Source organism: Schistocerca gregaria, chromosome 1, assembly GCF_023897955.1.
Source record: "Schistocerca gregaria isolate iqSchGreg1 chromosome 1, iqSchGreg1.2, whole genome shotgun sequence".
In the NCBI taxonomy this organism is placed as follows: Eukaryota; Metazoa; Arthropoda; class Insecta; order Orthoptera; family Acrididae; genus Schistocerca; species Schistocerca gregaria.
The window spans coordinates 1,172,852,984-1,172,865,341 of NC_064920.1; the positions used below are offsets into that span (position 1 = coordinate 1,172,852,984).

General features: G+C 41.7%; 1 protein-coding gene across 1 annotated transcript in view; it reads right to left on the reverse strand.

Annotated features, from left to right (window-relative positions):
- Positions 1-12,358, reverse strand: part of LOC126297113 (pancreatic triacylglycerol lipase-like) — a 137,714-nt gene that overhangs the window by 26,529 nt on the left and 98,827 nt on the right. The window contains exon 5 of the mRNA XM_049988099.1: positions 5,033-5,233. Coding sequence (XP_049844056.1) covers positions 5,033-5,233 — 201 coding nt within the window. The remainder of the gene's footprint in view (positions 1-5,032; positions 5,234-12,358) is intronic.

Genomic DNA, 12,358 nt, shown 5'->3' on the forward strand with positions numbered 1-12,358 from the left:
TGCTGAGAGCCATTTGAACCATTTTGCATGTTCACCGTACGCTTACTGCAGAGTTTCTTAAGTTTCAGAGCGTGTGTGGTCTGAAGGAACGCAGAATTTTATTGCACCCTACTGTTTGGTACTCGAAATGCAAAGACATTACACATAAAAACCCGCTCTATTCCCGTCTTCATGGTGCAGACAGGAAACAATCATGGCAGCTACAGGAAATATTCAGTCTGAGTCTTTGTTGATCAGCCCGCGTCAGCGCGCCAAAAACAATTAAATAATACTGCAAATTTGTTTTGTTTGTGATCTATATTGTTGAAAAATGTGAAATGTAAATCCAAGTTGTATGCAATGAGACTGCATTGCAGTTCCCCTCTGCTCAGACAGCATGGGGGGAATGTGCAGCGGGGCTGAGCGCTAAGGCACTCATGCCAGGGCATGGCCTACGAGCAAAATCTTGGTCACCCCTGGCTTCTAGGTATGGCCTTCCTGGATCCATCAGTTCCATATTTGCATGACAGTCATGGGACCTTGACCAACACGAGCAATAACGTGATAGAATGATAAACTGCAGTCTCGATAAGGCGTCGGTGCTGCCAGAATCAGTATGTGACATGTCGTGGGAGACGTTTCTCCTTACACGAGGCATAACATGATCTTCCCACAAACAAACAGCAATATAAAAATGCGATTTTACACGGTCTTCTCACAAACAAGAATGTTCAATTGTGTTTTATCAATGAGAAACTGATCTGTTTTTGTTTATTGTGATTTCGTTCCATCGTCCCAGTGGACTGACGGCAGGCAGGCAGTGGAACACTGCTCTGCTGTTCAGTCAACAGAGTTTAAGAGAATCAAGATGGAATAATCTTTTGGCCATCAATAAAGTGAACTGACACAGTTGCTTAACCAATTTGCCGAGGTATTTGCCGAAAGAGCCGGTATAATCACAGGGTATGAGAGCAATATGCAAGCCGGAACACACGATACACTCTGCCGCGCCACCTATTTCATCCCGTGGTCGGTGAAAAATTGTAAATAGATTCGTACTTGATAAGCAAGCATACTTTGAACAAATTTAGGTTAGTTTGAATATGTCTTTTAGTGATTTATGTGTGCTTTGTTCATTTTTGTGCATACATTTTGTGGTCTTGTTTAGTGTGTAAGTATGAGTTGAATTGAATGAGCGCATCATGTACGTACATGAACTAAGATATTAGCAGATGAATCGGACGTACGTGCCCGTAAATGACAGCAACACTGAGCACAGTGCGTGTCCCTATTGTATCGTTCGTATTTCTCATTTCAACTACAGTACAGCTTGATAGCTTTAGCGCGAATACCAGCTAGGTATTTGTGGTTCACTGTCACATCCGAGGCAGCAGCAAGCGCGCAATCTACGTTAACCGAATGATTCTGTGCTGAATGATATTATGTACAAAATTTACTGAACTCACCACATCAGAGTGGCCAAATGGCCAACACTTCATGAACAAGAGGACTTGGCAAACAACATGACAATTTTGTAATAGTCAAAGCATATTACTGATTAAATTACTGTCGGTAAAACCCACTAAAAATGTAACATCAATTGTACATGTATGTAGGTATATACTTTCAATGAAAAACATAAAAATGTGCTCAATGTGCCTTAAATGTGAAGTACTTTTCCGGACACTCAGTGAAGAGGAAAGAAGCCACTCACGCGGTACGAACTTTAAACAAAGTAAGAGTGAAACAGACTGTACGTGTTATAGCTAGACAAAATACTGATAAAATGTAGTATAGAGCAGCAGTAATGAAATAAACGGAAATGCCTGTCACATAGGGCAGAACTGTAATAAGTAAAGTGCTATATGGTTGTTATAGTTTCACTTAACTGTGCATAACAAGAAACAGTGGTGTTTATTGCACGACAGTAAAGCTATACATCGTAGTTAAAACTGTGTGGTTAAGAAACAGCCAGCCGCGACCTAAAATCACGAGTGAACGCTTTCAGCGGCACAAGCGTTAGCGGAACAGCGTGAAAGTGTCTCAGTGACAAACCTTGTATGGACGCTCGCCAGAGTGCCGTACAGGAAAACCATAGTGAACACGTGTGTTACGAAATCACTACTTACGTAAAGTGTAAGAGTGATCTGAAAAAGCCAAAATCCAAAGTGAAGTACTGTTATGGTCTGTTCTCGACCAACACGCTGCAGACACTTACAAAAACACGTGTGACTGTGGAGCGTATGTCCTAATAACGTTTCCCTTACAGCCAGTGTATTTTGTAGCACTATTGGTGAGAAATTTAATGCTCGGTGGTTTACTTTTCATGTCGCGTGAGTGGCGAGCGGGCGCGCAGCAGTTCTGGGCCATTCAGCTGATCGGCGCCGGGCGACGCTCAATTGTTCGCTGTGTCATACACGGGCAGCGAACCTGCTTTGCTCGCGCCCTGTTCCTGCTATGTCGCTGCCCTACGCTGAATACTCGCTGGCACCGTCGTCAACTGCCGTCGCGAAGATTTGTCATGAACACTTCAGAACACATGAAACATTTTGCTTATGAGTGTCGGGTCAAATGAGCTTGATGTGTTAAAGCAATATTGCTAAACTGACAAAGACTTTTGCATTATAGGTGACACTAGTGTAACTTGTTACGGACTTGAACCTTACGTAACAAAACATGTCATGGACATTCTTAACCAGCAAATATGAAAAATAGTCAGTGTTACTAATATTGAACCATATTCATACAACGTGATTTCAGTTAATTGTTTTGAACCCCACTGAATGGAAATTGCCAGAATCTCCTCAGCATTGAAGTTTCACAAAAGTAAAACAAATTATCGATTATACAACTGTATATCTGGATCACAGTGTGTTAGTGGTGTCTTTCGATATAAAAACAGCTTTTTGGGCAAAATAACTGCGAGAAGTACCATAACTAAGTACATGGTGTACCTGTAAATAATTTTCTAGTTGTGAAGCAGGCATAATGATACTAGCTCCAACTTGACATAACAAATAAACACCAATAACAATACATATGGAAAAAGAACCACCACAATGGCGCCCAACGTGTGGGGCACAAACCGTCGATTTATATAAATATACCAGTTGTGGAGGCATATAAAGCAACTCTTGTTCCTTAACGAGGTTAAAAAAACTCTCTATTGCCTCGGATTTCTTTTCTACATCGTTCCTGATTATATATGACATTCGTTTGGGTACAAAAGCCTTTTAGTGTTAAAATTTGTGCATCATGGTCTGAAAGCCCATTCACTCTTTTACTAACGGAAAGCCCATAAAATAATGAAGAATGAATAAAAAATATTGTCTATGGGTGTGCTACTGTTCCCCTGCACCCTTGTTGGAAAAAACACAGTCTGTATCAGATCCTGTGGTTTTAGCAGATCCACCAACATCCTTTTTCTTGCACAATCATACACAAAATTAATATTGAAGTCACCAAATATAATTAATTTTTCCCGCGTGGGTTTAACCGAGCGGTCTGCGGCGCTGCAGTCATGGACTGTGCGGCTGATCCCGGCGGAGGTTCGAGTCCTCCCTTGGTCATGGGTGTGTGTGTTTGTCCTTAGGATAAATTAGGTTAAGTAGTGTGTAAGCTTGTGGACTGATGACCTTAGCTGTTAAGTCGCATAACATTTTGCACACATTTGAACATTTTTTGAACAAATTTGTGGTACTTTCTATCAAATGAACCAAGAACCCTCTCTAGCTTGATCAGAAATGATTTGAAATCAGAGTTAGGGGACCTATAAACAACAATTAGAACTTTAGTTTCGCTAAATGCTCCTGCACAACATTCAAATGTCTGTTCAGTGCAGTGCCGTGATATATCTATGGAATCAAATGAAATACTGCTTTTTACGAACATGGCCACTCTGCAAGGAATTCCTTGAGAAACAGCCAGCTAATCTGTATCCTGGTAAAGGAGGCCTCTGAAGTGTCAAACAGTTTAAGTGGTGCTCCGATATACCAATAATGCCAGTGTGAACATCTATAAGCAGTTCACTAACTTTAACCGGCCGTGGTGGCCGAGCGGTTCTAGGCGCTTCAGTCTGGAACCGCGCGACCGCTACGGTCACAGGTTCGAATCCTGCCTCGGGCATGGATGTGTGTGCTGTCCTTAGGTTAGTTAGGTTTAAGTAGTTCTAAGTTCTAGAGGACTGATGACCTCAGGTGTTAAGTCCCATAGTGCTCAGAGCCATTTGAACCATTTTTTTCACTAACTTTATCTCTAATACCTCTTACATTTTGATGAAGTATACTAATTCCTTCTCTATTTGGATACCCGACCTCCTCTGAAGGAGATTCTTTAGTTAGAGGGACTTCCTTTTAAGCAGGTTTAATTATGGCAAAATAACAGATGGCAGCAAAAAGTAAAGAGGATGTGAAACACTGAGTTGCAATGGCAAAGATAAGTGTTTTAATCTAGAATATAAATTTAAATTTGGAAAAAATGACATTTATTGTCGACAAAAAATGTGCTTTTAGTGTGAAGATGACCATTGGTTGGCTGCAACAAATTACAGCATTGTGAAATGCTCATGTGACTGAGTTGTAAAAACAATAAAATACAAATTTCAATGTTAGGATTATTTTCTGGAAGAGTTAGTGGAAGTGAAACGTGGAGAATAAACATTTTACACAAAAAGATAATATAAGCTCATCAAAGACGATGTTACAGAAGAATCCTGAAGAAATGTATGGCAAAATTTGACTGAAAGAAGGAATATGTTGATAGGGCACATCTTATGCCACCAAAGAATAGTTATATCGGTAATTGAAGGAGTTTATGTGTGAAGTAAGGGGAGGCAGATGAAAATAGTAGATGGTGATCAGTTTGAATATAGTAAAAAAGTTAAATGGATTTAGACTCCAATAGTTATATGGAGGTTTAGAAGCTTGCAGAGGGCATGCTAACGTGGAAAGTTGCAGTAAACCAAATTTTGGACTGAGGAGGACAACAATAATAAATAAAATTTATATTTCTTTCCAGGTATCGCTGTAGTACTGATACACTTTGGTGCACCTACCGTTGATCAAGATGAACTTTGGTGAACATCCCGGCTGCCGCCTAGTGCCAGCGTTGGGATAAAAGTCGATGGTGCCCACAGGGCGCATGATGCCGTATATCCCACCATCCGTGTGGATGACGTCAACGTTTTGTGCATCTTCAGCGCTGATGGAAGTGACATGCGACAGGATGCTGAAGAGTGGCAGAGCGGGGTCCAATGCTGTGAACAAGAAAGAGTGCAAGACTCAAGTTTAGCTTGCTACTGTGTCGAGTTTATTAAAGACAGTCCAGCTGGTAAAGAAATAATCGGCAATGGACATATCGAATGAAATACTGAAATATGCAATGCCAATAACAGTTATACTAATAAAAATTGAGCATTTGAATTTACTTCATTTCACAAAGCTTCATGGTCAGTGATAAATGGGAAGGTACCACGCACGGTCTATCATATTATATCGGTCTATCATATTATATCATGCTGACACTGGATTGGAATGATTCAGCAAACGAAAGAGAATCGTATGGCGTTGTTAGCTGAGAGACCTCCTTACTGGAAAACATTACCTGCCTTTGTCCACAATGGCCCCTTCCCACGCAATGTATGCGAGTTGAGTGGTAACTGTCTGTGTGGAGTGTAGTTTAAAGTTCAAGCCATATATATAGGGTGGTCCATTGATCGTGACCGGGCCAAATATCTCACGAAATAAGCGTCAAACGAAAAAACTACAAAGAACGAAACTTGTCTAGCTTGAAGGGGAAAACCAGATGGCGCTATAGTTGGCCCTATAGATGGCGCTCCCATAGGTCAAACGGATATTAACTGCGTTTTTAAAAAAATAGGAACCTCCATTTTTTATTACGTATTCGCGTAGTGCGTGAAGAAATATGAATGTTTTAGTTGGACCATTTTTTTCGCTTTTTGATAGATGGCGCTGTTATAGTCACAAACATATGGCTCACAATCTTAGACGAACAGTTGGTAACAGGTAGGTTTTTTAAATTAAAATACAGAACGTAGGTACGTTTGACATTTTATTTCGGTTGTTCCAATGTGATACATGTACCTTTGTGAACTTATCATTTCTGAGAAAGCATGTTGTTACAGCGTGATTACCTGTAAATACCACATTAATGCAATAAATGCGCAAAATGATGTCGGTCAACCTCAATTCATTTGGCAATACGTGTAACGACATTCCTCTGAACAGCGAGTAGTTCGCCTTTCGTATGTTAGCACATGAGCTGACAATGTGCTGACGCATGTTGTCAGGCGTTGGGGGTGGATCACGATAGCAAATATCCCTCAACTTTCCCCACAGAAAGAAATCCGGGGAAGTCAGATCAATCCACCTGTCATGAAATATGCTATTCAATACCGCTTCAACCGCACGCGAGCTATGCGCCGGACATCCATCATATTGGAAGTACATCGCCATTCTGTCATGCAGTGAAACATCTTCTAGTAACTTCGGTAGAACATTACGTAGGAAATCAGCAAACATTGCACCATTTAGATTGCCATCGATAAAATGGGGGCCAATTATCCTTCCTCCCATAATGCCGCACCATACATTAACCTGCCAAGGTTGCTGACGTTCCAGTTGTCGCAACCTTCGTGGAATTTCCGTTGCCCAATAGTGCATATTACGCCGGTTTACGTTATCGCTGTTGGTGAACGACGCATCGTCGCTAAATGGAACGCGTGCAAAACATCTGTCATCGTCCCGTAATTTCTCTTGTGCCCAGTAGCAGAACTGTACACGACGTTCAAAGTGGTCCCCATGCAATTGCTGGTGCAATCGATGTTGATGTATCATTCTCAACATCGACGTTTTTGAGATTCCCGATCCTCGCGCTGTTTGTCTGCTACTGATGTGCGGATTAACTGGGACAGCAGCTAAAACACCTACTTGGGTATCATCATTTGTTGCAGGCCATGGTTGACGTTTCACATGTGGCTGAACACTTCCTGTTTCCTTAAATAACGTAACTATCTGGTGAACGGTCCGGATACTTGGTTGATGTCGTCCAGGATACCGACCAGCATACATAGCACACGCCCGTTGGGCATTTTGATCACAATAGCCGTACATCAACGCGATATCGACCTTTTCCGCAATTGGTAAACGGTCCATTTTAACACGGGTTTGTGACTATTACAGCGTCATCTGTCACAAAGGGAAAAAGTGCTCCAACTACAATACTCATATTTCTTTACGTACTACACGAATGTGTAATAAAAAATGAGGGTTCCTATAAAAAAAAACGCAGTTTATATCCGTTTGACCTGTGGCAGCGCCATCTAACGGGCCAACCATAGCATCATCTGGTTTCCCCCTTCAAGCTAGACGAGTTTCGTTCTTTGTAGTTTTTTTTTCGCTTGATGCTTATTTCGTGAGATATTTGGCCCGATCACTATCAATGGACCAATATATATATACTGAACTTCTATCATAGGTCTTGCTAGCAACGAATATCTGAAATGGGAGAGAGTTACACATTAGAACACTTTTCAGAATTTCATTGCTAGCAAGACCTATGATAGAAGCGTAATATACACTGAGTGACAAAACTCATGGTATAGCGATATGCACATATACAGATGGCGGTAGTATATCATAAATAAGGTTTTAAAGGGCAGTTTATTGGCGGAGATGTCATTTGTACTTAGGTAAGTCATGTGAATAGATTTACTATGTAATTATCGCTGCAAGACGAGAATTAACAGAATGTTGTCGGAGCTAACCGCATTCGAATTCAGTATTGCAAGATCTACAGTGCAAGAGTGCGCCGAGAATACAAAATTTCAGGCATTACCTCTCACCACGGATAACGCAGTGAGAGCGTTCGAGAAGGGTCGTCGATGCTAACAGACGAGCAACATTCCATGAAGTAACCTCAGAAATCAATGCGGAATGTATGACAAACATATCCGTTTCGACAGTGTGGCGAAATTTGGTGTTGATGGTGTATGGCAGCACCCGACAGACGCGAGTGCCTTTGCTAACAGCAAAGCGACTCTCTCGGGCTTTTGACCATATCGATTGGACTCTAGACGACTGGAAAACCGCGACCTCGTCAAAAAATGGTTCAAATGGCTCTGAGCACTGTGGGACTTAACTCCTCAGGTCATCAGTCCCCTAGACTTAGAACTACTTAAACCTAACTAACCTAAGGACATCACACACATCCATGCCCGAGGCAGGATTCGAATCTGCGATCGTAGCGGTCGCGCGGTTCCAGACTGTAGTGCCGAGAACCGCTCGGCCAAGGATTCCTTGGGCATCAGGCAGCACGACAGCAGCGTTTCCACTATTGAAAGTAATTCCATCCATCACGGTTGCTTCCATGATCACTTACACCAACACAATCTAGATTCTTAGGACAGTATTTCATTCGCTGGTCGCAGACTTATGTTATCTGCTCTCCATCTGCAGAGTATGTTGTCTAGCCTGGATGGCAGCATGATGACTAATGGTGGAAGGCCTCATGAAATCTGCTGTCTCTTCCTGAATACTGCGGCTGCAGCGTCGTACAAGATGCGTCAGGTCGGCTCACTCCTTAGTGCTGCTTTTGGAACCAGAGTCATTAATACCGGACGCCCATTACCCGCTGCATCTTCAAAGGGCTTGCAGTCCCACTGTGTGTGCCCACACTGCCGCAGGCGCAGCTATCATTCATCTGCCTTTTGATTTTGTACATGGCCAGTCAGGTAATGCATCAACCCCCTCGATGGGTGAAGAAATCTCTTTTATAATCTCTCCCTGGTGTTAGGAAGTCCTGGCTGAAATGTCCCATTCACTTTGCCAGAGTTGTAACATGCGATTTTTTGTTGCCTTTGTTGAAGTGGCCTCAGTTCCGAGCATCTTTCGTACTCCCATTTGATTACCTTTCTTTAACCAGTAAAAGGCTTCCCTTGTCCTAATTTCCAAGTCCAGTGGGCATATTCCTAGAATTACTAACAAAGCATCAGTCGGGGTCGTGTCATAGGCACCCGTTAATCACACATCGTTGAACTCTTCTTACTACTGAGGCTGCCTTCACTAACTGCAATCTGTGAGCCCAAACGATCGCACCATATCTTACGACTGATGCTAATATAGATTGGCGGTATACTCTGTTTTCAAGGGACGCCGTAATTGCCTATTTGCAATGGTTGTAATTTTATTCATCAGGTTTGTACCTCTTCTGCCTGCTTCAACTACATGATGCGCGAAGTTACGATGTTCGTCCGGAAATACCCCTAGACATCTCGTTACTGCACTTCTCCTAATCTTCACATCATTTAATTTTATTTTACGGTTTCTTATTAGGTTCCCTTTCAGCAGGAGGTACGTTGTTCCCTGAGGTGCTAGTGACAATTTAACACTTCGACACCAGCCCTCAAGTTCAAGGAGTTGTATTTGTCTTCGATAGTTCTTCTGAAGTGCCCACTTGCAACAGACAGCACATCATCTGCAAATGCTACCACTCTGCTTATATTACCGCTGTCATGTAACTTCTATAGTATGGGCTCCAGTGCTACATCCCAAAACTTCGGCCCATGCACTGACCCCTGCAGATAGCCTTTTGTTACTGTCTTCGTTATTTCCTTTCCTGGGCATGTTAATGTCGTCCATGGCAATAATCTCTCTACCAGTAACACAGCGCTTCTGGACACTCCAAATCCCTAGCACAATCATAGAAAGATGGCCACCATAGGTTATCAGTTATCATTACTAGAGCATATGTAGAATGAGGATCTGTTGCTAGCGACATCGCCTTATTAATTGTGTCTTCAGTTGACTTGCCACTTCTAATCTGTATTGGCGAGGGCTCATTCCATGTAGCAGTCTGTGATATTGCAATCTTTTGCATAATAGTTTTTCAAATATCTTGCCGAGGACATTTAAAAGACAAACTGGTCTATAGGATCTGGGTATCACTAGATCCTTATCTTGCCCTTTGCTAATTATTACCACTTCAGCGTTCTTCAATGGTGCAGCGACTCTTCCTTGCAAGAGACGCTCATTGTACAGATGGCACAAGTATAACTATGTAGTTGCCGACAAAAGGCTTGTATTACTTCGGCAAATATCTAGTCCGATCCTGGAGATATTTTCTTTTTCAGTCTTAAAATTATTTGCCTAATCTCTTCTTGTGCGAACGGGTACACAACTACAAAAGTGTGGCAGTTCCCATTCGGCACTGAACAAGTGTGCAGCGAAATAAAGTAGTTTAAAAAAATTATTGATAATATTTTAATTTTGGGATTTTTTGTTGTCGAGATAAAATGACTGGTTTTTGAAAGTCTTTTTTACGGACTGTATTGACCGGCTTGATGCGGATAAATTCAGTGCTGCGTGAAATTTGCCTGTAATATAATTTACAATTGCGATTAATAATATTTTTGAATTCTGCGTCATTGTTGATTCATTCAGAGTTCTCATCTTAGAGTAGAATTAGTACTTCTGCCACAATATTAATTCATTAGTCGCCATCGATGATTTTCTCTTTGTTGACCGTGCGCATTTTCCTAAGTCGGCATCGGTTTCTTTCACGAAGACGGTGGAAACAAAGGAATACAATGCTACGTCGCTTTAAATAATACTCGTAAAAGGTGGATACTTTTCACAATTTTTTTTATTCACAAGACAATGAGACTGTCTATGTTCGTCGCACAAATCATAAATACGAACAAGATGGCTGCCTTTCAGCACACACCAAAAATTACGTCCATCCCATACAAGGTAACAAGCGAGAGTTTAGCTTCTTCTTCGAGTACGAAACAAAAGTGAATCAAATATGGACATCCCAGAGATTATCTTCTACATTTCTCTCAATTTAATCTTTGGCGCAGAATTTAAAGTATTGTATCTCTCTACATCTATATCCATACTCCGCAAGCCACCTTACGGTGTGTGGCGGAGGGTACCTTGACTACCTCTATCGGACCTCAGTTCTATTCCAGTCTCGTATTGTTCGTGGAAAGAAGGATTATCGGTATGCTTCTGTGTGGGCTCTAATCTCTCTGATTTTATCCTCATGGTCTCTTCGCGAGATATACGTAGGAGGGAGCAATATACTGCTTGACTCTTCGGTGAAGGTATGTTCTCGAAACTTTAATAAAAGCCCGTACCGAGCTACTGAGCGTCTCTCCTGCAGAGTCTTCCACTGGAGTTTATCCATCATCTCCGTAACGCTTTCGCGATTACTAAGTGTTCCTTTAACGAAGCGCGCTGCTCTCCGTTGGATCTTCTCTATCTCTTCTATGAACCCTATCTGGTACAGATCCCACACTGCTGAGCAGTATTCAAGCAGTGGGCGAAAAAGGGTACTGTAACCTACCTCCTTTGTTTTCGGATTGCATTTCCTTAGGATACTTCCAATGAATCTCAGTCTGGCATCTGCTTTACCGACGATCTTTTATGATCATTCCATTTTAAATCACTCCTAATGCGTACTCCCAGGTGTTGTTGTTGTTGTGGTCTTCAGTCCAGAGACTGGTTTGATGCAGCTCTCCATGCTACTCTATCCTGTGCAAGCTTCTTCATCTCCCAGTACCTACTGCAACCTACATCCTTCTGAATCTGCTTAGTGTAGTCATCTCTTGGTCTCCCTCTACGATTTTTACCCTCCACGCTGCCCTCCAATACTAAATTGGTGATCCCTTGATGCCTCAGAACATGTCCTACCAACCAATCCCATCTTCTGGTTAAGTTGTGCCACAAACTTCTCTTCTCCCCAATCGTATTCAATACCACCTCATAAGTTATGTGATCTACCCATCTAATTTTCAGCATTCTTCTGTAGTACCACATTTCGAAAGCTTCTATTCTCCTCTTGTCCAAACTATTTATCGTCCATGTTTCACTTCCATACATGGCTATACTCCATACAAATACTTTCAGAAAAACTTCCTGACACTTAAATCTATACTCGACGTTAACAAATTTCTCTTCTTCAGAAACGCTTTCCTTGCCATTGCCAGTCTACATTTTATATCCTCTCTACTTCGACCATCATCAGTTATTTTGCTCCCCAAATAGCAAAACTCCTTTACTACTTTAAGTGTCTCATTTCCTAATCTAATTCCCTCAGTCTCACCCGACTTAATTCGACTACATTCCATTATCCTCGTTTTGTTTTTGTTGATGTTCATCTTATATCCTCCTTTCAAGACACTGTCAATTCCATTCAACTGCTCTTCCAAGTCCTTTGCTGTCTCTGACAGAATTACAATGTCATCGGCGAACCTCAAAGTTTTTATTTCTTCTCCATGGATTTTAATACCTACTCCGAATTTTTCTTTTGTTTCTTTCACTGCTTGCTCAATATACAGATTGAATAACATCGGGGAGAG